The sequence below is a fragment of the Buteo buteo genome, chromosome 1 (genome assembly GCF_964188355.1).
Source record: "Buteo buteo chromosome 1, bButBut1.hap1.1, whole genome shotgun sequence".
Classification (NCBI taxonomy): domain Eukaryota; kingdom Metazoa; phylum Chordata; class Aves; order Accipitriformes; family Accipitridae; genus Buteo; species Buteo buteo.
The window spans coordinates 16,755,781-16,781,731 of NC_134171.1; the positions used below are offsets into that span (position 1 = coordinate 16,755,781).

At 38.1% G+C, this 25,951-nt stretch overlaps 1 protein-coding gene across 3 annotated transcripts in view; it reads left to right on the top strand.

Moving 5' to 3' along the window:
* Positions 1-25,951, top strand: part of LOC142029050 (complement C1q tumor necrosis factor-related protein 7) — a 127,248-nt gene that overhangs the window by 58,404 nt on the left and 42,893 nt on the right. The window contains exons 1-13 of one of the 3 annotated variants that reach the window (XM_075023302.1): positions 2,102-2,182; positions 3,851-3,911; positions 4,619-4,702; positions 4,973-5,072; positions 12,489-12,577; positions 13,080-13,181; positions 15,086-15,187; positions 16,009-16,185; positions 16,358-16,511; positions 17,923-18,059; positions 19,570-19,701; positions 21,638-21,847; positions 24,497-24,603. In XM_075023302.1, the coding sequence (XP_074879403.1) occupies positions 3,873-3,911; positions 4,619-4,702; positions 4,973-5,072; positions 12,489-12,577; positions 13,080-13,181; positions 15,086-15,187; positions 16,009-16,185; positions 16,358-16,511; positions 17,923-18,059; positions 19,570-19,701; positions 21,638-21,847; positions 24,497-24,603 (1,433 nt within the window). In that variant the 5' untranslated portion in view covers positions 2,102-2,182; positions 3,851-3,872. Of the gene's footprint in view, positions 2,183-3,850; positions 3,912-4,618; positions 4,703-4,972; positions 5,073-12,488; positions 12,578-13,079; positions 13,182-15,085; positions 15,188-16,008; positions 16,186-16,357; positions 16,512-17,922; positions 18,060-19,569; positions 19,702-21,637; positions 21,848-24,496; positions 24,604-25,951 lie in introns of those variants that run through there. The other 2 variants (XM_075023311.1, XM_075023320.1) reach the window with 2 other exon arrangements.

The following is a 25,951-nucleotide window of genomic DNA, read 5'->3' on the forward strand; positions in this document are numbered from 1 at the left end:
CCTTGACCATCATTGACACCACAACGGTTTATGCCTAAGTGTGACAGTGTCACATCCAACAGGGCAGAGCAGCTCACATCATCATATTTGGAGCACTAAATCTGTTGTCCAGTGTAATCAATGACATTGGGCTTGCCTTTGTTTTTATAATGCTGACCAAGATAAATGAGTTGTTCCCCACCTCAGGAAACATATATGGTTTGAATTCTGTATGTCTCCTGTGAGTAGAGTCATTGTACTGACATGTGTTTTTAAGCAGCTTTCCATCCTGTGAAGCCAAGGTCCCCCACTGCTCCTTTAGGATATTATAGTAATGTTCCTTATATAACGCTGTTCATATTTGCCCATCATTTAAACTGTTTGTACAACTGTTTCTGAGACTGAAATAAATTGTTGGGACACAGACTTATTAGCAAAACAAGATGTGGAGCCTGAGTCCTTGCCAAAACTTTGTATGAAGGTTCACCCATGGGATCATTTCTGAAGTCCCACATACGGTAAGACTTAGCAGATAACGGAGATTGTGTGCTGTATGCGTTAGCCTAAGAAACCTGTCTTTTGATTACATTTCTTTCCCATTCTTGAAAGCTGTTGTCATGTCAGGTGTCTTCTAGCTGTGATAGTTCCTCTTTTAGCAATTAAAAATGCATACTCCCAATCTTTTTATCTATGACTGTTTACTTCTTCTCATGACCTCCTTCTTACAACAGTATTCAGAAACGGGAAACAATTTAGCCATCTCTTTTCATGTGATTCCAGCTACTAAAACTTTGCAGTAATAGACCTTCAGATGTTATAGGGACTGTTTATATAAAGACAATTATAAATAGGTTTAATAACAACTCCATTTAGTATCAGCAATACTGTTTATTCTGGTTGTACTAAAGATACTAATACACATGTTAATGTAAGAAATTACCTTGTGAACAATCCAGTGCAGCAGAAAAGAGCCCTCTCCAGATTTGATAGGAAAACTATAAATTGCTTTGTACCTATACAAATTAGGAATTATATATAAGACAATCCACATTTCTACAAACTGTCTGATAGTGCTGACATTTCTGCCATTCCTAGTATCTACATAAGCTGGTTGTGAGCATTTCACAAGCAGATAACCCATCCCTCCACTGCTTCTCTAACCAGGGCTTAAGGATTGTATTTCCCTTTAAGCAGGCTCTAGAACAACCCTAATGAAGCCTTTATATCCTTCTTTTTTCTGCCATGGAAGTATTAAAGTATATTTATAACTTTATAAAGTTATGATTTGTCTTACTTTGGTTTCAGGATCTGTATTCCCCAGACTCAGAGCATTTATGGATATATTTTTTAATCCTGGTGTGGCAAAAAGCCTGTGTTTGCAAATTACAGCTGCTGAGAGATTATACCTTTTTTAACTCTGCTATGTTTCCCATTATTTTTCCCCAAAATGACATGCTAAGAAGTTTGCTGAGGCTTATGCTGATTTGTAAAGGTCAGCTGTAAAGAATAATGCATCGTTGTCCCCTTAATACAGCTTCGGTTAATACTCCCGAGTACTTTTAATGCATTGGAGACAGCACTTGGAAAACAACTGGCTACTAACCATCCACTTCAAGGATTTATCCCTACATGACTGATGTCAGGGACTTTTTTCAGAATGAAATTAATAAAAAAAAAAAAAAATTTACTTGCTGGAATGTTGGCATGTAGTCTGAATTAGAGGTTTAACCATCTCCCTTTAGTCAACAGAGTGAGACAGGCTCTTCTGCAATGATTGATAATCAGAAATTACTGCTCTGAATCGTACACGTTCCAAGAATACTCTGTGCCTCTCCTCTATCTGCAGAAGAAGTACACAGAAATTGTCAGACAATTTAGCAAAGTTAGGTACTTAAAGTTAGGAGGAAATAAGCAAAAACATACTATGGATTTTTTTTTTTTTCAAGTCACTGCAGTAACTGAAATGCACTGCTGTTTGCAGGAGCTGCAATCACTTCATCCTCCCCATACTTTATTCATTACTTTCCCTTTTAGTGTAAAAGAAATTGTTTAAAAAAAAGAAGTCTTCCGGAACTGTTTCAGTGGCTTAAGCAGGAGAATCTGACTCTTGCTCTTTAAAAAGCAAAGCTGAGGCTTTGTTGCTAGGGGGAGAGTTGTGCTTGGCTCTTGACTACTCTGAAAGCTGCTGTAAAAGAAAACCCAGGTAGGAAACATTTTCCTTTAGATCTGTTTCAGTATCACCACATTCTGTGTGTTTTCATGAATGAGACAGATTTAAGAATCCAAAATTATTTTCTAGGTACTTTTGATGTCATTATTTTTTTAAATAGGAGTGAGAGAAACTTCACTGTGTTTCTGTTATTAGTTGTAGTGCTTTGGAAACTGCCTCTGAGCTAATGGAGAGCTTTATAGTTCTTGCATCCAGTTGTTTACTACATTTTAAAGTGCCTGCTATAGTACTTAACTCCAAGAAATGCTAGAAAATTGTTAAAGAAAGCGGCCATAAGGCCCTTCTGCTATGTTACCAGCATTCTCCATTTACATGTGCCTTTAGGAAAGACTATTTAAATTTGATACACAAAGCTTGATATGAAAAAGAGCTTTATGTGCCAAGCAATAAAAATGCTTGCAATGCTATATTTTTTGTGCCATGAAGAGGGTATTTGGTGAGCCTTGCCTGCAGCAAGGAAATGCTGCCATTTTTGGGTACATCACCCTTAGCCCTGGTGCGAGATACTGAGAAAATTTGTGTTGAAGCGAATGCACAAGTGGTTTGGGACATAGTCACATTTGTCTAAGAAAACCACTTGTTTAAGGCGTGTTCAGCTCCCTGTGCTAGTTGAGACTTATTTAGAAACCTGAAAATCCTTGGAGCTAGTAGCTGGTAAGGGCTAAGCCTTGGGCAGGAGGTAATCACGTTGCTCCTCCCCTGCTGCTTCTGCTTTTCTATTAGGCATCTCCTAAGAGATAAAGAGGAATATAAAGATCACTCTTCATATTCTAGCCTGGGCTGGAAGCACTTCTTGAGGTGAGTATGCATGAGCCTGTACATACCCAGTACAAAGAAGTGATGGGGAAACAACAGCTGACCTGTGCAGGCCTCTATTAGCCCTCTTGCAAGAGGAGATTTAGCCAGGTACAGAAAAAGGCCCCATGTTTTACTCCCGTGAGTTGTTTCATGGGGATTTTGAAATCCAGAAAAAATTATGCTGTTGCAAGTTACTTCATCTGTTAGCTCAGTACATTGCCACTCAGGTTTTGTACTGGCACAGCTACGTTGGCGCAAGCTTTGTGCACGGAACAAGTACAGCTGAGGTTGCTTTCCTGGCAATTAAAGGTAAAGCAGGACAGGAACCTGCAGTAATAGTAGCAATGAATTGAGTTGTACAGATACAAATTAAAAAATTTCCTAAATGCTTGTAATCAAATACAGTGCCTTTCTAGTATAAACAAAGCTGAAGTGATTTGCTGGCTTCCAGGTTTGGTAAAATTGAAACCCCAACCAAGCCCAATGCTGGAAGTGGAGGAAAAAAGGGATTGAACATGTCTTGGTGATCAGTCTTGCAGCTGACTTTATGGACTGTAGATGGGTTGTTTATTAAAACAAAATGTAACAGGAGTGTTCATACAGTGTGTACAGGCCCACATTATCCACTGTTACATGGAATAATTAAGTAAATGGATGCATTTTTTTTTTAACCATTCCATTCTGAAAAAAATATGGGTTTTTTTTAAGTACTAAGGCTCTATGGTAAATGGTGTGTCATTTGAGTGTTCAGGGTGCAAAGGTTATATGGAATGTTATCTCATGATCATTAGGCACGTATTAAAGCATATCTCTTGTGAGTAATTTCTGCATTGCTTGTGAAAGCCAGGTGTCAGCCACCAACCAGATGGACCGCAGTGAAGAATCCCAGATGATAATCATGGAGGTTAGGGTCAACTGACTCGTTGAGACAAAAATGGCATATGATGGTTTTCCACTGAGAGTAATAGGAATCTTTTGTATGTGTAAACTGCAAAAAGTGAAATAAGTAAGTCAAGAGTGTCTTGTAAGCTCTTGTTAACCCTAGATCAGTACCGTTCTAATTAATGCAGGTTTGCATCATTATTCATTCCTGTGCAAATACATTGCAACCATAGATACCGTATGCTGTGTGCATTTTTTATTCTATTTCATATTGATCCAACGCTTAGTTGATTAAATTATCTTCAAATTACTGGTTAAATATATTTAGTCTTGAGTAGGTTACAAAACCAGAAAGCTACCCTGTTTTTTCACCAGCAGAAATGCTTTTGAAGTGATCATGTTTGAACTGTGACTGCTATCAATAAAATGTCAGAAGGGGGGGAAAAAGCCCCAGAAACCTCTTTGTGGTATGAGGAGATAAACTGTAAAGAAAAGGCAAGATGCTTTACACCTGTCAGTAAGGTTTAACCTTGCTAACAAACAGCAGTGCGTGCTAACTTCAGCCAGCATCAGGTCTATAGCCTGCCAATGGCATCAGTAGAACATATATGTCTGCAGAAAACTGCTCAAATCGGGTATTTTGATAGACCAGAGGTTACCTCCGTGGGTCTGGGGGCAAGACCAGCCTCTGTCCCACAGCGTAGCTTTCTCTCTCTCTCTCTGTGAAAGGAGGAGTGCCTGGGTGAGGACCCTGCTCAGGTGGAAAGGCTGAAGAGGACCTTGACAACCCGCAGGCACAGGAGAAAGAAATCGGTGGGCATCCCCCGTCCCGCGTCCCGCCTCCCACCCCGCGCCCAGCTCTGGCGGCCGCCTCAGCGGCACCCTCCGCCGGCGGGCTGCGGCGCCTACCGCGCATGCGCGCAGGGCGCCGGCACGGGCGGCGCGCAGGCGCGCTGGCTCTCCCCCCCCCCCCCCCCGGGTCGGGGTCGCAACGGCGGCGGCTGCAGGCGGCGGCCTCCCTTCCCTTCCCTTTCCGTCCCGGCTCCCCTCGCTCATGCGCCGTCCCTTTCTGTCCCACCGCAGCTGCCGGAGGCCGTCGGTCCCCCGGAGCCGCGGGCTGAGGAAAGGAGCCGCGCCGGCATGGCGGCAGGCCCGTCCGACGCTGCCCCTCAGGCACTGCGCGGTGAGTGACTCCCCGACGGCCGCGGCGGGGCGGGGCCGGGGCGGGGCGGCGCGCGCTTCCGCCATGCTCCACGTGGCCCTGAGCCGGCGGCGGTGTCCCGGGCCGGAGGGACAGCCGGGCCGGAGCGACAGCCTGCCTTGGCCGCGGCGGTGTCCCGGGCCGGATAGACAGCCGGGCCGGAGGGACAGCCTGCCCTGGCCGCGGCGGTGTTACTGGGCTCGGGCGTTTCCACGCTGAGATTGCCTTCAGCTCACGCACGGGGGGTGGGGGGGAGTGCTGCGGGATCCACGCGTGTCGGGGGGGGGGGGGCGTGGTGTGCGCGAATTACTCTTGCCCTTGAAGAGCTTCCTGAAGCTCGCTTTTCATTAGAAGTGTTAGAGCAGGGGTGGAGGGGTGCCCGTCGTGAGCCAAGTCGGCTCGGAGCGTACGCTGCGCTCGAAAGACGTGCTCCTGTGGTATTTAAGTATGAGTAGATTACAAAATGTTCTTACATAAAATGCACAACATTTTTCGCAGGTGTTACTGTAAACATGCAGTGTTTACATACTTGAACGTGAACGTCGTATTTTGTACTTGAAGGCTTATTCGTGCTTATGACGGTGTATGGATTTATTGATGGGCTATTTTAACTGCTGGGGGTGAAGTACTCACAAAGTGGGAGAGTGCGAGACAGTGATACAGTGGGAAGCTGTTAGAAGTGAATGTCTTACTGCATTCCGGGCTTGGAAAGAAGAGAAGTTGTTGGTAGTTGAAAAGTAATCTTGAATTTCTTCAGCAGAATCTGCAACGTTTCTGTTAAATACTTAGGACAACATTAATGTTGTGAATCGTGCTGCATGGTTTTATGGGCTTACCTAAATAGGATGCATAAAAGAGCTAATTAAGAACAGAGTATTAAAAAGTCAATAAAACAAAAATCCAGTGGACTATAAACATACTTAGTTTTTCATCAGTATCAAGGTTTATCAAAATAAAAAGTATGTGTTGTCGTTAAACTCATTTTAGCAAAATATGGTATTTTTTACAGACATCTACAATTTAGTGATGTTTCCTGCTCTTTCAAGGTCTGTGTACTTTTCTTTTTAATGTCTTTTGAGTCTCACTGGGCCAACTTGTGCTGGGAAGTGATATGCTGTTGACAGATAGAGTCCAAACAGTTTTCAGAATTGATTGGATGGAGAAATTAAGAGACACCCTCTAGTGATGGTTGGGTTTTTTTAACACAAGCTCATTTTCCAAGAATAAACTGCTTCTGAAATCCCTGTAATTCTGCTAATTTTGTATGATCGAGTGAAAAGTACTGCATGTAGTATTCTGAATAGACTGTATGATTGGTTTACTTAATTGCAGTATAATTTATCCATCTGACTTATTTTTTTTAAATTTACATCTTAAATTTTGAGAAAGACTGCACCTTGAGCTGGAGTCTTCATGCATCTATCCGAAACTTATTTCAGGTTCCCCCCCCCCCCCCCCCCCCCCCCCCCGGAATTCAGTCTTGACAGATTTATAAATAAATTTCCATCTTCCATGATCTGTGTATGAATTTCTGCTTATAACTGTCTTGGCAAGTGATAACTAACCATATAAGAAAAATAATAAAATGTAACACACACCCCATGTAACATACCCCCACCCCTGCCCCATTTTCCAGGTGCCATTTAAAAATTCTACATAGGCTGTTTCCATTATCTTGTTTTGCTTTTGCTTTAGTGCCTGTGATAGTACATTGCCTCTGTTCCTAGGCCTTTTTAGTTTGTCATGGTTGTCACCATATTTTTTCATTGTTTATGTTAAATTTCTGGTGTTAAAAGTACACACGCCCCCACCCCACCCCTTTTTATGAAAAGGAAACTGTATTTTAACACAAGTGGGAAGTAGGTAAAGTTTGTGGATTTATCAATTTGTGATGTCCCTCAAATACTCGGTTTATTTTATGCTAGCATGGTATGATCATTTTCTCATTCTGGTCGCACAATGGCAAACTTATTTTGAAACATATCCATCAACTGTTTCTTCACTTAATATTCATCATAGTCTGTGTTTGTCCCTATTAGTCTTTCAAGCGTTTAGTCAGTGTCTGCTGTTAATGCAGTCTGTTTGCAGAAATTTATTATTTTACTATAATCTAATTACGCATGTGCTTAGATGCCTGTATACCTTTCTTAAGTGGAAAGACTTGGCTATATGTCAGTCTGGTAGTCAAACTAATAAATAAGACTTGCAAAAGAAGAATTGCTTTAAATAAAACCCCCATGTCTGATAGTTATTCCCTTGTGAAGCCAGGACAACTGCAGTCTTACAAGATCTTTTTCTTCATTGTTGGGTTTTTTGAAGTTGTTAGATATTTGGTTGTAGTTTCTGGAGTGTCTTACTATGCATTTATGCAATGATTGTATCCATGAAAAATACAAAAGTGTTTCTAGGACCTATGCTGGAAGTTACTATTCTCTATTTTCTTTCAGGTAGCTGATGCTTAGTCACAGCATGAATTGCTGTCTGTCTGCTTTCCCTCATGCCTGGTTTCTGCATCCCGTTCAGATACAGGACTGGTGTCGAGATAACTTGCAGCGATTCTGGATCTGTGTCAGTGTAGAGAGCTTTGAAGTTACACAGAGATCTAGTGGGTTTGGGCTCCTCCCAGTGCAGGTGAAATCAAGGGAGAAATTTAATAGATGACATTTTCAGGTTCTCGGTTTTGGTTTGACTATCCAGCAAGCTTATTAGGTCTGCCCAAAGTAAAATATGGAGCTATTGTAAGATAATGACACTTCCAGTGTAAAACGTGGTTATCCTACAAAGTAATGCTGTCATGGATATCAGTCTTATTCTTTCACTTCACAAATATATTTTGAAGTTAAGCACAAATTAGTTGGCTGCAGAGCCTATTCACATAAACAGGACAAAAGTATATGTACAGAGAAATAAAGTAACAAAAACAGGTTTTTTTATGTGGTCCTTTTGTCAAGGAACCACAGGATCCCACAATAATTGGCGCATTGACTTAATTTTACTGCAACTACTAAAGCCTTAAAATGTTTTTCATTACGTATAGAAAGGATAATTCCCCTGTTGTGGCAAGGAACTGATTCATTCATGAAGCATTCTGCATACAGATCATGAGTTGTGATGCTTTAAGAGGTGCTTAAAGTAGTGGCAGATTGTTTCTACCCTAATTTTGCATGTTCACACTGTTCATTCACTTTAACCTGGCTTGTCTGGAAATGTTTACAAGCAATTGTCAAGTACTTCAGAAGATCAAAAACAGATTCTAATCTGTTTCTTTCTAGTTTTCATTTATCAGAATGGAACTGAAATGAAGCATTTGCTCCAATGAAGTAGAATATGTTTTTACGCACTAGCTGAACAGAATACAACGGTAGAAAAAAGAGATGTATGCTTTTTCCATTATTCACAAGAATGGGTAGAATATATGTTGAAGAACACTAAGTTGTCTGGATAGGTCTCAATCTTGGCTCATCTAGGCCTTCTGTTGCTTATTATTTTACTGTTTTTTAGATATTTACAAATAGGCTGAGTCTTTTTTGTAGAGTTGAAGTTAGACTGACTTGTGTATGCTTCTGCAGCTCGCTCTTTCCCATTTCTTAAAAGACACTTGCCCAGGATTTTGGAACTTGCCTGTTCTCCATCATTTCTCAGAATCACTGACTTCTGATTTTGCTGCAGCCAGTTCATTATTGGATACCCTGCAAGGATGGTTTTTAATTAGCTTAGTCTGATGAATATTTATCTAGATCTTGTTCTGTTTTGTCATTAATTTTTTTCCTGTTCTTACTCGTACTGCATTCCTCGCTAGAAAAGACAAAATGCAAAAAGGCTTTTCTGTGTGTCATGTCTTAGTGTCTCTACTAAGTACTTGCTTATTTCTGTCTCTAGTATTCCTCTTGGTAAGGAAGTAGTTAATGGATGCTTGCTTTTCCTCATGTGTCTCATGCTAGTGATACTCACTTCCTGCCTGTTCTTTCTTTTGAAAGTTTCCAAATACAACGAATGCTTTTTTTTTACAAATACAGGCAGTAAATTGTGTAATTTGAAAAGATTAAGATTCTACCAAATCTTTTGATGTTTCTGAGTAGAATTAGTATTAGTAGGGTTTATCTTAATGTTTTTTTCTTTTCTAAATGACAGTGGACTAAGGTCATCCTAGAAATTGGATTGCACTTTGACTTTGGTGTAGTACGTAGCCTTTAAATGTTTAAGTTGTATATTCAACATACAGTATTTTCTGCCTCCGGTAAAGCTCTTGGAATAATATTGAATTAGCCATAATGTGATATATGTTCTGTGACATTACCACTTCTAAGCCCTTACCCTTTGCTGGTTTATCTCCTTTTCATGAATTTAATGCCTTATATAAACCTGAAATCACCCTTTACTTAGACCTTGGCAAACAATGTTCTTTTGTAAGGGCAAAGAACAAATCAGTGTTTGGCTCAAAGAACTGACAAGTAATATAATTTTATAAGTGGAGATAACTAGAAAAACTTATTTACCCAGAATGTCATGTGTTCACAGATTAAAAATTAAAGAAGAAAAAAAGCCATGCACCACAAAGCACATGTGCGAAAAGAGCTACAGTTTTCTCCTGATAATCATCTTACAGTTGTTCCAATAAAAGTACCAGTGTGTTCTGTGTGGAACAATGGAGCTCCTTCTGGAAATAAAAGCTAGTTTAAAAGTTCAGGAGAAAAAAATAAGATCTGAGCATTCCATATATTAGAAGGGATGTAAAACATTTCTCTTTGACTGATATATGCAATATTGACTTTTTAAAGTTAACGTTTTGGTAAGCTCCTGAGAATTTCCAGGTGAACTCCAGGGCTCCAGTGAGACTGAAGAGGTCTGTGCAGATGAGGATACAATTACGTAGCTAGAATCAGTTCTGTTAATGAAGAAATGAATTAGGTCTTTCAAAAAGAAAAATACTGAAGTGATGAATTTCTAAGCTATTAGGTATATAAAACCATGTTTTCAGCTAAAAATATTCTGGAGACTTTTATAAAGAGGATAACCTTGACTCTTTTGCAGTGGTAGTGCAATCCAAGAGAAGGAGATGGGTACCTTCTCAAAATACTGCACGGAAGACAATCATAATTGTGTTTAATACATAAAGCTGCTGGAAGTGTTGCCATTTGCTTACACGTACAATCTCATTTATATTGTACATTTAAAATGTTTTTCATTTGTGTTTATATGAGAGGTTAGGTTGTAGGTATCCACCCCTTTGTATTTCTGACCCAAAGAGCATAGCTTTTCTGTAAACAACTGGATAATTACTCATTCTTTTTATTTAGGTATCAGGGAATGCAGTAGGGTATAAGGTCGCCCTACTGATATTTACTAATTCTACCTGAGGAAATCATAATCTAAGAGGATTTCATATGTGAAAGATAAGGGAGAGGAATGCCATCGATCCTTCAAAGGAAAAGGAGGCCCTCATAAGTTTGGTATCAAAGATGTGTTTGCATTCAGTTTTAATTATGGAAGAAAAGCCTGGGTTTTGAGGGAGCAGCAAGTCAAAGGCTGCAACAAACAGTAATTCTCCTTTTCCGTAACCATATGATTACCCAAGTCATTGTCCAAACCTGGTATTTACTATCTAACAAAAAATCTAAATATATGCCACTGATTTAAAACTCAGATTTGTATGTTTCACAGGATCAGCAGAGAATACTTGATCCTAAAGGATGTAGAGTTTTGATGAGTTCTTGGGGTTGGAGGGTGGGCTGTGGGATTTTTGGTTTCTTTCTTTGTTTGAAATCAACTCCAGGGGTACAGCTCTAGTGATGGCCTCCAGCTGGACTTAACACTACTGATCACAACCCTTTGAGCCCAACAGTTCAGCCAATTTTCAGTCCACCTACTTATGTAGTCCATATTTCATCAGTTTCTTTGTAAGGGTGTTAGAAGAAACAGTGATAAACAACATCCACTGCTTTCCCTTCATCCACTAACCCAGTTATCTCATCACAGAAAGTTGTCTGTTGGTCAGCTAGTTTTTCCCCTTCATAAATCCATACTGATGACTCCCAGTTTTTGTCTTGTACTTAACATATCTGGCAGTGGTTTCCAGGATTATTTATTCCATCACCTTCTTGGGCATCAAGATGAGGCTGCCCAGCCTGTAGTTCCCCAGATTCTCCTCCTTGAAGACAGGAGTGATGTTTGCTCACTTCCAGTCCTCAGGAACCTCCCTTGATCATCACCACGATCTTTTAAAGATAATTGAGAGTGGCCTTGAGGTGACAGTGACCAGCTCCCTCAGCATTCATGGGAGCATCCCATTAGGACCCATGGATTTGCGTATGCCCAGTTTGTTTAAATGTGGCTTACTTGATCTTCCTCTGCTGAGGGTAACTTTGCTGCCCCAGGGTTTGCCGCTGGTCTCTGGAGCCTGGTTTTCCTGATGGCAGTAGAAACCGAGATGAAGAAAGCACCGATTACTTGTGTCTTCTGTGTTCCCTGTCACCTGGTCCCCTGCCCCATTCAGCAGCTGGTAACTATTTTCCCTAGTCTTCCTTTTGCTGCTAATACACCTGTAATATCCCGTCTTGCTGGCCATCACATCCATTGCCAGGTTCAAGTCCAGGTGGGCTCTGGCTTTCCTAAGACCATCCCTGCATGATTGGACAGTGTCATAGTATTCCTCCCAGCTCACCTGTCCCTGTTTACATCTCTTGTAAGTTTTCTTTTTATGTGTGAGTTGAGTTAGTTCGTCCATGTAGCTTCCTATGAGTCTTGCTTGACTTCCTGAGTATGGGGACAGACTGCTCTTGAGCTTGGAGGAGGTGATCTGTTGATTCCAGAGGGGTGGCACAAGTAGAGCTGAGAGTAGCTTGTGTGTGAAATGCGAAGTTACTTGATGATGCTGTCGGTCATATGTGGGACAGGGTAAAATGCATCTTACTCTCTTGATTGTTCTAGAGCTATAGCACAAAAACACAGCTGGAGAAATTAATATTTTGTCACTACAAAAAGCAGGTAGCTCTAAGCTGAAAAAGGAAGCAAGCCTGTAAATGCTTTGATGAAACCTGTATCAGGATTTATAGCACATCACCATTCAAAATTAGATCTAGACAGCTCTGACTAACAGCTTGTAAAATGCCAGGTAATTCTTGATGAATTTTTAATAGAAAAAAAGTGTGTATATGCTTTACTTAAGGTGGTTCATAGTGTATAATGAAAGGTAGATCCATTGCAGTTAAAGGCATTTAAGTGATAGTCTATAAGGTCCGAGTTCCAAAAAATGTTTCATTGCTTCACATTTTCTCATGTAAGTTCTTTCTGTTGGAACATGGGACTCTGTATGGTATATATGGTTTTATTTTACATAATTTTAAGTTTCTTTCAGAAAATACCTGATTTAAACATGTTACTTTGTTTTCTCTGTTTCAGACTTGCCACCTGTTCCTTCTACATCGAGGACAGGCTTTGCAGAATTCTCTGTTAGGGAGCGAATGAGAGAGAAACTAAAAGCAGCAAGGGTGAGAATCCTCAGAAGTCCTGTTTGGTTGACTTCAGTCTTATAAGTACCACCCACTTCATTTTGCTTGCTTAGTGCTATGTGAATCTTAACTATCTGCTTTTTTTATTTCTAATGCTGAAATAATACTTTGTTCATCAGCACAGTTATTTTCCAGTGTATTGCTGTATTTTTTCTAAAGTTTATATTTAATTTGTAATAATATAAAAGTTATCATTGTTTTATAATTCAAATGATACAATCATTATAAGATCCTTCTGTGTTTTTGTCAAAAAAATTCTTGCACTACTTGCAAAACAATGGATTTCCTTATAAGTTTACTGAGCCATTTAATAAGGGGTATTAACATCTAGGTCTTTAAAATCACTTAAGCTGATTATACAGTTAAAAGACTCTGTCCCTAACACAAACATGCGTAAGTTTTTGAGTTCCTGGGAATTATTGTAGCTTTGGTCTTACTGTATTTCTATTATAGCTAAGCATTTTTTTTGTTGTTTGCTTAGTCAAAAGCAGAAATTACTTTATTGCAAGAAGACCCTAGTCCACGACCAAGGCGTTTAAAAAGCATCAGAGAAAGGAAAACGGATTTCAGATTGGATAAAGCGGTAAGAAGGTGCATTGTGTCTTGCTATTCTGATAACAAGAAAGTGAGTGTGAAACACGAAATAAATCAAAGACTGCACATAGTCTTGAAGATCAATTTCATTTATTTTAATGGGATCAAAATTATACTATTGTTTGAATTAGTAACTGGGAAGGAACTTTTCTGATTATTGCTTTTAATGTACATTTTTAACGATAATAATAATTTGCTTTCATTGTAGTACAGACATCATGTGAAACTTTTGGCATTTACAAGTTCATGACTTCTGTTGCTTAAGATGCCTTGAAGTATTTAAAAGTTATTGTAACAAAGGACCACTGTATTATAGCTCTATATAAATTTGCACAGTGTAATTGCTAAAGGCTGGATATTACCTTTATGTTATTGTACTGTATTGTATTTCTTTGTTACTATTTTATATTCAGGTTTTTTTAGTATAAGCATTCTTTGTTAGAAAATGGATTTAGTATTAAAAAAATAATAATGGATGTGCCTGCGCAGAACTTGCACTCAGATGTTCTTCAGAATTCACGAAGACTTTGGTTGCCTGTAGAAAATGTGTTCCAAAGAACATGTATGCCTGGAAAATAACAGCATGTAGCAGTGATGTTTTTATCTGGAATTACAAATAATATGAATTAGCCTGGCTAAATTGCTTGTCTAGGAGAGAATTACCTATTCACATAGGTTGTGGGAAGGTTTTTGGCAGTGTTTCCTCATAAAAAGTAATTGTCATAGCTTTCAGTTAATTAGTATTGTTTTAATATGTTTGTATTAGGAAAATGTTGAAGTGATACCCTTATTAAGTTGGTTACTAATTTTGTATAAAGTATATCTGAAACCTTCTGTGTGTTGGTTTTGTTTCCTGTACTTATTTACACACGTATGAAGTATTGTTTTGTTGTTAAACAAGTAGCCATCGGATTGCCAGGGTTTGAGGGTTTTGTTCTGGGTTTTTTTTTTGCTATTATTATTTTGAAGTTTAGGTTGAATACATGTAAACTTGAGAAATGTCTTCCCTTAATCTAAGAATTCAGGCCACAAGGAGGAAAAACAGATAGAATGTTAGATGTGTTTATGGTGGCTGAGCCTGATGAAAGTCACTTTGAAGCACTTCAGTGAACTTGCTGAAGCAACCTCTGAACCAGTGATGTTTACAGTGATCTATGTGTAGGGACAGATAAGGCTTCAGAAAACTGAAAATGGATAACCACGCTACCTCCTTTCTTGAAAAGGTAGAGGAGTATCACCTATACAGTTTTACAGTAGCCTAGCAATAATTGTTTGAGAGAGAACAAAACAAATAATCAAGTCTATATTTAAGTACCCAAGCAATGGACACCACCTTTTTTGACTAATACTAAATAGGTTTTTGCTGATTGCAGCAGGGGCTGTATAAGAAGCTGGCCTTAGCTCCTTGATTCCCTTCCCTGGTCAGCAGTGTCTGTCAGCAGCACCCTTGCTACTGCTGCCGGGTTTGTAGATGGACAATATTGTGTTGGTACCCCATTTCTCCCCCTTGTGGAAATTAGCGCGTGGTTGCTTGTGTTTGGAAATTAGCATGTGGTTGCTTGTGTTTGGGAGTGCAGAAACGATGATCTCATCAGCAGTGAAGAAAGTAAGCTAACATTTATGCAGTGAACCATTTCTTGATGCTCTGCAGTCTATTTCTTGACGCAAAGGAGAAAGTTAAGTAATAATTAGATGTACCCTTTTAGAATAAATATAAAATCAGTGTAATTGTTACCACAGTGACTGTTTCGTTTTTGGTGGTTTTTTTGGTTTTTTTTTTGCTTTTTTGCCATGAAAATGCAGTATCTAATCTCTGTATTCAGCTATTTGTCCTTTTTTTTTATGGATCAGTAATTGTATGCTATAACTTATTATGTATATATTTTTATGCAGTCTGATAATGATAAATTTAGGGAGATGCAGGAGGATGAATCCCATTTACCATCAAAAATGAAATTTCGTGATTCTGTAAAAAGGCATCAGCAAAAGTCAACAGTAAGTACCAATTCCTTCATTTCAATAACTGATATTAATTTCATTTAAACTCTATATGGCTTCATGATTCCGTTTGAAGAAACAGGCAGAATTCAGTCTTAAACAGTGGAGAGGGTTTTATTTAATTTAAAAATTCGCACACAGTATATGCCAACAATTGAAGTATAAAAAGGGACTCTTCATCAAATATAAGAATGGCTTTGGGTCAATTGATTTAAAAAAAAAATCAAGGAAATCCATCTGGATACAATTACTGGAGCTTGGAGGAAAAATGTTTCTTCTGTTTAAATCCTTTTTATTGAATGCCACCAGTTGGCAGTTAAAGCAATTTACAGATTAGTATATTGATATTTATTAGTCACAAAATGCTACTGTTAATTCTTTTATTAGAGGATTCATCCTAACGCTAGAGGGGCCTGGGTTCTTCAGAAGAAAAATACCATTAGAACTTTTTTTTTCATATCGTTCACCTGGATATCTGTATCATGGCCAGAATTTAAACTTTGGCATTTCTCATTCACAAATTGTTTAAATTTAAAGCAGTCAGCTGGTTAAAATTAAACCAAGTAATTTTTTTAGTAAAACATCGCAAGAAGTATTTAATGAAATAATAGTATACCAATACAGAAAGTTGCACGTATCATATAAAAATTTCAGTCAGCTTCAGCATTTGGGTGAGTTCTCTTTGCGATAAAATAATTATTGTCCTGTGACAAGTGTTTATACAGGCTGTTATTGCTACTATTAGTAGAAAGATATCTTCACTTGCCCTAAATTTCTTATAAACATCATATTAAAGTATCTTTCTGTTCTTTTCTTAGTTCCAGAATGATTTTCCTTCTGCTGAAGAAGCATATAATTTCTTTACCTTCAATTTTGATTCTGAACCAGAGAGTATAAAGGCTGGAGCCAGGAAAAGGAATGAATTAAATGAAGAAGAGGAGGCAGAAGAAGAATGTGTAGAAACCCATGAGGATGAACAAGAGGAGGATGAAACGGTGTGAGCTATAGAATAAATGTTCATATTTTTATTCAGACTTCTTGAATTCATTTTAATCACCTAATACAAAACGGCAACTTTAGTTTCCTTTAAAAATTCTGAAAGTATACTTTCTAAAGATCTCCGTTTTAAGAAATAGACTAACAGAGATGTTTGCACTTAAAATGTAGGATGAAGATGTACGCCTAGTTAAAGATGATGATTTATTCATTATAGGGCAAACTGCCGAAGATTTTCTAGTAATGAAACCTGCTGATTGTGAAAGCTACTCTGAGCAACTGAAAAAGGAGAAAGAATTTCTCTTCACTCCCAGCATGCTAGCAGGTATGAAGACTGTGCTTATCCATTTTGTTCCTGGATTTTGCATAGCATGGCACCTTTTGATCTGCTGAAAAATTTTGTATCAGACTGTCTGTGGCAGTAGAGAGATACTTAATTGCGGTTCTCTGACACTGATCATCCAGTCAAGCCTGAGAAGGTCTGACAAGATGGACCAACCAGGAGCATGCACATCTTGGCAGGTCACCAGCTGGTACGCTAGCAAGTGAACTCAGGGCACATGGGTTGCTCCAGCCTAATTACCTTAGTGCTATCTGTAGTAAATTCAAGATGGCTGGCCCCTCTTTCACTGGGGTTTAGCTAGTACATTATTTAACATATGCAACAGGTTACTGGGTACACACATTTAGGTACTAAGAGTGGCTCATGCACTGTACATTATAATTTACACTGTTTCTTCACTTGGCCACATCTGCAGTTTTTTCCATGTGGCAAGTTTGTCAAGAGTCATGTAAGTAACATAAAGATTTTTGTAATTCAAGGGGCCCTTTTCCCAAAATCTGATTTTGTGAATTGGAAGTAGTTAGTCAACATTGATCATGTCTCTGACCTTTTTGCCTTATTCCCATAGAACTGCAAAGTCTGAAAAAATTGCTTTATAATATCACTTGCTATTTAATATTTGAAGTGGAAGAAACAGAAATTAGTCTCTCTGTGGTCTGTACCAGAATGGTTTCGGCACAGCTTGCAATGTGATATTTGACATTGGGTGGCTCTGTTTTTTCATGTCTTGTAACTTAGTTCTGACTGCTTCCAGTATGGTCCACTGTATTCTGATTTAGGGCATAACTTTTATTGTAACCCTCAGTATAATCTCTCCCTGTTTTGAGGTTGCTTTTTGAAAAATACCGAGCCCATACACACCAGTGAAATAATCCTGCAGGCAGTCTTTAAAGAATTCCACCTGCTGTTACTCTGCTAACAAGACTTTTTATGCATGTTCCGTATTTTGTACAAGAGTAGCTTAACCAAACTAGTAATAGTAGACGGATTAATCTTAGTTAAAGGTTCACTTTATATGGGAAAGGCTTAGAAATGTTTGTCTAGTCAGTTGTTGCTGCTAACAGGTTTTTACATTGTTATGCAAGCAACCATTAAAACTAAACTCCACTAAGTTATTTGAAGTATTTTTTTGTGAGGAAATGTTTAATTATCTGTTTAGAAGACTTGTGACTTTTATGATATATTTAAACTATGGATCTGTCCTGATTAAGAAAAGGACCTGTTTCGGTTATTTTTTTTTTTATTTATTCCTAGTTAGGAAAATATTTCTGACAGCATGCTTAAATATGCAGTGCCACTCATTTTAAGAATTGCATAGGCTCTTAGAGAATTAATAAACTAAAACTACAGTTATAAGGTATTTGACATGCTTTTCTATTTAATTTCTCATTAGTGCCCCCTTCTGAGAAGATGCCTGGAAACATGCAGCCTAGGTACCTTGAGGATGAGGGTCTTTACACAGGAGAAAGACCTTTTGTGTCACAGTCTAATCAAAATATTTTAGAAAACAGAATACTCCGACAGGAGCAAGTAAGTCATCACCACCACCACCACCTTAGCTGTCTTTTTAAAATCCTTTATTTATCAGTATTTTATTTTGTTATATTTAAGTAGGTAGATGGTCATGGTAATATGGAGCTTTCATCTTTAAAATGCTTAGCAGTATTAGATGTCAGGAAATGTGGATTTTTGTAGGAGTGTGTTTTAGTGTATCCCAATAGTCAGAGCACCTGACTGGATCTTAGAAAACCGGTGTCTTTTCCTGGCTCTGCTCATAGCCTGCTGGGGAAGAAATCACTTCATTTGTCTGTGCCAGAGTTTAGTTGCCACTACAATAGGGGTAATTATAATTTACTTTTTTTAATAAAATGCTGTGAGAGCTAGTGGTATACATAAAGACTTATGCAACAGCTGGGCACTGTTGTTGCTGTTTACTAGAAGATCATAACAAAGGGAGGCAATATGGAATGGCTATTTTCTGTGTTCACTGAAGATAATATGAAGAAATAGACTTGTAGAAACTTACTGATCAGACTGTGAGGGCGATTAAATACTGGTATAGGTTATCTGGAGAGGTTTTAGAATCATTTTAGATTTATAAGAATGACTTACGAAAATACCCATGAAGGTGGCTTGGATATGTTTTATCCTGCTATATTATCTTCCTATACACGGTAAGGTGTGTATAATTTAGTAGATTTAAGCTACTATACAGCAGTTGTCCTTTATTATGATTCTATGAATTCGTCATGGGCTAGCAGAGGTTCTTTTGTGTGTCAGATCGGGAATATTTGGATCTAAAATTTTTGACTGGCCAGCTTCAACCTGGTTAGTTTTCTGGTTTGCTTCACCATGTTACCACATCGATGTCTGGTTCTAGGGTCAGCTTAAATCAGGTGTGGGAATGAGAGGGCAGGCCAGTGTCTTTTAGCAGCTGCACTGATTTAAGCTATTCTTGAATCCAGGTCATGAGAGCAGAGGGATGAATTAGGACAATGTTTAACACGTGAAGCCATGGATAGCAACTGGTGTGCAAGATACTTACCTCATCTGCTTTCATAGATGCTGTTTAATTTGTTCAGGTTGTGGACTGGAAGAGTTGAGAGATGATAAATAATGTCTCCAAGCTGCCATTTAGCTCTTTAATTCTTTGCTTTATGATTTTTATAATCCAATTTGAAGATGCGAGTGGCAGTCTTGTGTAAAACATTACAATTCAATTACAGTGATTTAAGAAAACATTTAAATGTTAAGTGATGTAAGTGTTGATTTTTTTTTTTCTTTCAACTGTGTAACATTGGGCGTTGAAGGAAAAAATTCACTATATTTAAAGTTTGAGCAAGCTCTTGGTCTTTTGGTTTCAAAACTTATCTATAGTATATTTGAAGATTTCATTTTGATGTCTTAGAAAAGTTTTGGTTAATTGAGTCATGAACAATTCAGTCACCTTTTCTTCTGTAATTGTTTTTCATAAGAATTATAATTTTGCAAGTTATTTCTATATAAAGTAAAAAATATAAAATTATGTTTTTATTTGTAGGGGAAGGAGTGGTTTGGTGATGATGGCAAAATCTTAGCATTGCCTAATCCAATTAAACAGTCTTCTACTAGGCCTCCAATATTCTCATTGGAAGAAGGCATTGCACCAGAACTCGAAACAGTGTATAGAAAGGTAGGCATATTTCATATATGTGGTTTGTGAGACCCAATATCCCAGTTCTTCTATACCAGAAACCCTGGTGACCCGAAGAGTTTTGTGCTAAGAACCATAAGAACTGACTGCTTTTTGGGGTTCCACAACTGGTCTTTAAAAGTGCTCTACTTTTTCAAGTATATTCCACCTGTATTTTTTCTGTAAAAATAATGCATACAAAAGGATGAAGAGTTTAGCCAGTAGTACTGGTTAAAATAGTAAAGTGACAGTCCATGACAAATTGCTTCGAGTCTGTGAGTCACTAAGGTCACTATGAGGCACCCTTGGATATTCTCATGCCAAAGTAGGGTAGTTCCTATATTAGTGTATCTATAAAGCTCCTCATAGTAGAAGCTGGTAGACAGACTTGGTGATCAGGACAGAGGTGCTCTCTGCAGCTTAAGAGAGAAATAATTGAAGGGCATGTGCATGATGGTTATTTTACAGTGATGAAACTCCTCCAAAATAAGTCTTTACATGCAGTTCACTCACGTAGAAAGCAACTAATTTTGAGTTATGCTGCATCAATTCATATCTTTTTTTGTTTTTTTCTTTTTCCCTCAACCACAGCATAGCTACCCTGCAAACAGCAGTTGTAGTGTGCAGTCAGTACAAATCAAAACAATTTTTAATTAAAACCATTCAGCAAGCTTTAAGCAAGCTTTAATTATTCTGCTTGTTAGCACTCTACTACCCCCTTGGAAAAACTGTGACTTTTTAGACTTTAAAGTAGATTGTTCTTTTGGGACACAAAAGTGTTTCTGTCTGCTGCTGTTGAAACAGATTTGAATGTTGCCCTTTAATTGATGCTGGTTATAAATACACAATTCTCAGGATGGATCCTGTACCATAGATCTATGCAGGGTGTTTCTGCATAGAGTAAAAGAGGTTGCTGCTTAGATCTTAGTAAAGATAGGCCAAGAGAGCTTATGTTTCAAGAACACCACGTTTACATGAATAGTGACATGTAAATACCCAAATCACTGTTGAAAGAAAGACATTAAGCTTAGGGGTCCTCTACGGGCACAAAAAAAGGCATAAGGAATTCAAAGCTTTCATTTTTATGACAGATTATGTCATATTAAACATTTTGATGAGAAACTGAATGTGGAAGGATCAGGTGGACTTAAGTGTGTTTTGTGGCCATTTATACCAGTCCTGTAAAAGAACTATGCAATGGCTGAATTCCCCTCTCAGTCCCCCTTTTTCCAGTTCTTACGAAGGGACTGCAATAAACACTTTTATGGTACCAGAATCTCTCTGATGAATCTCTTCTGAAGAATTCTAAGAGGGGAGCAGCAGTAGTGAGGCAGGAAGTACTGCTAATTCTCTTCTGATTTCAGTAACCTGAGGATATAAGCCATGATTGCCTTTCAGTTGCAGCAGGTGAAGACTCTTTAAGCTTTGTTGCTGAAAGCTTTCATTGGGCTTTGTTGGTGTGAATTTCTCTGGTGTTAGAATGCGGAAGCAAATAACATATTTCCTCTTCTGCACAATCCAAATAGTCTACAAGGAAAGCTGCTCTCTGAGAGCTGGACTGTTTATCTTAGAGCTCAGTCCTAAGAGGAAATAAAGTGATACTAAAAAAAACAGGTAAAAAGAGAACCAGCAGACTTTTCTTTTTCCAATTCAATGTTATTGTCTTCATTGCTCAGCAAAACTTGCAGTACAGGCAGATGACTTCTTACTTCAGCCTCATATGGGCTATCAAAATTCTGTTGTGTAGAATACCTGTGATGGTTTTATGCCACTCACTTGTTAGTATAGCAAAGAGGTTACCGCAGAAGCCTTTACGGTTTAAGACTCAGTAATTAGATGTAGGCAGTGCTAAATGGGTCATTTTCTGTCACAGGATCTCTTTGCAAGATAGTTTTGTCAGGGCTTGTAAATCCATTTTATTCTTTTTTTCTTTCAGGCAATAAAAATGACAGCTGCCAATCAGTATCTTGTTGGACCTGGAGATTTTCAGGGGCCATTTCAATTGGATATTGATATTTCTGGACTGATATTTACCCATCATCCCTGTTTTAGCCGTGAGCATGTGTTAGCAGCTAAATTGGCTCAGTTATATGATCAGTATTTAGCAAGAAAACAGAAGAATCTTACCAAACTTCTCACAGACAAGGTATTTCTGCTCCATCATCATAGCTTATTGAGATAATGACATGACAGTTTAAGGTAAAAGCTGAATTTGTTTCTTCAGAGTAGGGTGATGAAATTCTAATTGTATATAATGAATGGCATTTTGTCAGAAGGTGAAAACCTAAGTATTTCACCTAGGTTGCCATGTGTTCAGTACAGAACTGCATTTTTAAGATTATTAATTTCTTTGATCTTCTATTTAAAATTAACTTTATGCAGGTTCTGAGGTAAAGGGAATATAATTGTTAGAATACAATAACATTTACATAGTGTTCCTTAGAGTATCCAAAATGTTTTCCAGTGAATGACAGATAAAACTTCACAGGATTGTGCACAGCAGCTCTCACAGGCAGACAACAAAAGACAGTATTCAAGGATGGAGGGAAGTTAGTGAAGTTTAGGTTCAGTTGTCGATTAAAAGTAAAAGAAAGCAGTTTAATTTCACCAAATTCTGCAAAAGTTGATGACCCATTTCTGGGTATATATCTGTGACAGATGCTGTGTTTTAAATGCATACTGTTGCCACATTGACTGTGTCACTCTTGTGACATGGCAAAACCCTCGGCCAAACGTAAACTCTTCTGTTCCTGACTCTGTTACTGACTTGCTGGATGACCTTGGCTGGGCTGCTTACCCTCTGCGTACCATCACTCTTCCTCCATCTGTACATTGGAAGTAATGGTAGTTGTCCTCTCTGGTGTAAATTTGTACATGAACATTAGGCATTGTTAGTACAATTCCAATATCATCAGGGCACACAAGAATATTTTTTTTTTAAATGCTTTTAAATCTGAAAGGATAACAATTCTTTAGAAATGTGAAGTAAATACTGGGATACAACATAGCTCTATGTAGTAGGGCTGGTCTGTTAAAAATCAGTTTGATTATTAAGTATATATAAATTCAGATTTCCATAAATTGAAGGTGTTGATGATTTTCTACCTTAAAGGGCTATTATAAGGGAAAAATAATCATTGTATGCAAGGTCATTTTTATATTAGTGTAATGAGTGTCAGTAGGTGCTGTACAGATACTTCTGAATTTTGGTATAAAGCATTAGGATATAGTTCTAATGCTGGACAAATATTTCATACAGTGTCTCAAAATAATTCTTTGTTATACTTTAGTCTGTCTTACTTCTGAAGGATTGGCTTTAGTTTTCCATGAAACGGTCAAATAGGACATTTGGGTTCTCCGTGCCTGCATTATAGGAGCCTGTGTGTGGAAGGGATTTCCTGAGTGTTTCCACAATACTTCACCAGTATTGTAGGCAACTGCATAATATATTTTTCATAAATGGATTTTAATAGTTAGGTATTCTAGCCACCATTCTGCTACTGACAGGCAGTTTTAAAACCTGTCTCCCAGTTGTTATTTAATAGCCAAATTGTTCTTAAGCCTAAACAACTCCTCCTCCCTTTTCCCTGCCTCCCCGCCATGTCCCAATGTACTTCCCTTTATCCACTTCTGATGCTTGCTCATTGTATCTTAAAATATATCACCTTTCAGTCCTCACTTTGGCAGCCTAAAGAAACTGCACTTTCTGTCTCCTTTTATAAAACATGCTATCTGTGTCCCAGATGGTACTAGCAGCTTTCCATGTGTTCAGTTATTCTTTCTTTCAAAATTTCTTTCAACATCTTTTTTTATACCAGTGAGTTTCATTTTGTGGTTGCCCATGTATGTTTTCAGCTGTGTGCTTCCTTCTTTCCAGTTATATTGTCTCTCCAGTTTGATAGATTTGTTTAAAAAAAATCTTTGCTCCTTGATTTGTAACTTCATTGCTTCTACCTTGGATGCAGTTGCTTTTGTCTTCTGCAGTGCCATTAGCCATTCTGGTTTCACATTCAGTATTATCCTTAAGGCAACATAATAACAAAAACTTTAGTTCCTATCCTACTGCTGTTCCTTATTTTTCTCTCTTCTCCTAGCCAGTCCTTTACGTTCTCTTGTCTTCACAGCCATGTATATTTTTGCATTCTCCTAAACTAGGTGTCCATCTTCCATATAATCATTTGATGCCTATTTTCAAATCCTAGTTGAAAGGGTGGCTTCTTGGCTCAACAGTATCGCTTCCAAAGTGCATTTGAACTGTATCATTGTTTCCAGTTCTGTCTTGTCCTTAGACCTTCTCTTCTTCCGGTTGTTAAATGCAATATTTTATGCTTAAATGCTTTCTTGCAGGGTGCCCAGCTTCTGTAAGGCAGTCATCAAATCCACAATCCACTCATTTTTGTTGTTTATTGATTTTCTAGGGTTACCTTTAGTGGCCCTTCCTAGATCCAACAAAACCTTTTCTAGAAGGCGTTTTTTTGGCAGACTCACTTTTTTTTTTTTTCCTGCCCCTTTGATTTCTGAGCTTTCAGAATAATCCCTAGATCAGTCTTTTCCCCTTGTTTAGATCTGTCACAGTGAACAAAGTCAGTAAATCTCCTTCATATGTCCAGGGATCTTAAGCAGAATTTCATCTTGAAGAATTGGCACCTCACAGACGTGGCAAAACCCTGTAAATACAGAATCAGGACAATTCAGAGTTTTCTGTTATGTAGTAACTAGCTCCTTCTGTCAAGGCACATTATGCTGTATGCCTCAAATGTCAAACCATCTGTTAACTGTTGTTTGTCCATTTAAGCTGCACGCTTTGAGGAATGCTGTGGAGTGTAGTATCGACAGTGGTGATGCTGGAGTTCCTAGACCTGTGGCACAACAGAGCATACCTGAATACAAAATTGAGATCAGGTATGTATGGATTCATTAAATCACTGTTTTTTAAAACTGTATTCCTTTTTTCCTTTCCATGCTGGTACACAATATGATTCATGTCAGACTTTAACATTCTGCTGTAAATAGCTCTAGAAGAGTTTTGAGGGCTTAAGAGTTCTTACTGATGAGTTGAATAAAAAAAATTAAGAAGAAAATGTATCTTAGGCTGAAATCTTCATTCAAAAGTGGTCTAATTTGATTACCTTTTATTAATTACTTAGTAACTACTGGTGTGTTTTGCACAATAAAATAAGGTTTCAATAGACATCAGCTGGATGCATGAAGTTCTCGCAACAATGCAAGTGGTGTAATTTCTTCAACAGACAAACCCCCTAGTTTTTTCCATCTTCTTCCTCATTACACAAGTGTTCTTGATTCACTTCCCATTCTTAGGTATTTTGGCCATGTTTTTGCCAATGGGTTAATATTTAAAAAATGGTAGAATTTTGTTTTACAAGATTGCAGTTATTATTCTTGGACAGTAACTGGGTAGTAAAAATATATTACAGTTTTTGGCTTGGTAGTGAAAGTTAGTATTATTTTTGGCAGATGGACAGTGGTGAGCTGTAAGTGTAAGCAGTATGATAAAAATTAAGTTATTTTGGAGATCCACGCTGAACAGTCTTTTAACTAGTAGACACTTAATAAAAATCTGAAAGTTATTCACAATCTGAAAGTAGGCAATAATGTATTAATTTAAATAAACAGAAGTTTAGGCTGATGTAATGGGTCACATGATAATACAATACTTTTAAAAAGGCAAATTTTTTTTAATAACAATTCTACTCTCAGCCTTGAAATCTACATCTGCTTACACTTAAACATCCACTCACTACTCTTAGTTTGGGAGTTGCTTCTTCAAATTTTCATGCTTCAAGTACGCTGTCTTGTAATACACTGGTATCTGTGCAGGACATATAGAAATCTGTAATGTATTATTTTATACTGAAGGACAAAGTCTTCCTTCCACTGAAAAAGGAGTAGATTTTACTAATATTGTCTTAACACATCTGCTAGGGGACTAGGAGCAGGAGGTGTGCAGTTACCATACAGTACCTTGAAGATAGGAGCTCTCACCAGGGAAAGCATGAGAATAGTAATGAGAAGGTTCACTGTGGGAATGAGATTCTTGGATTTTGGCACCAACCCTGAGGCTTGCTAGATGGTTAATTCCAGTTAGATAGAATATTCCTTCTGGGTATCTTAAGTGTTATTCTAGGTCTTGAGTGCTTTAGTTTAGTGTCACACTATTATGAATCAGGAGAAACTTAGTTGAAATCAGTGAGATCAGTGTTGTATAAGTAACGTGAGATGAGCTTGGCTG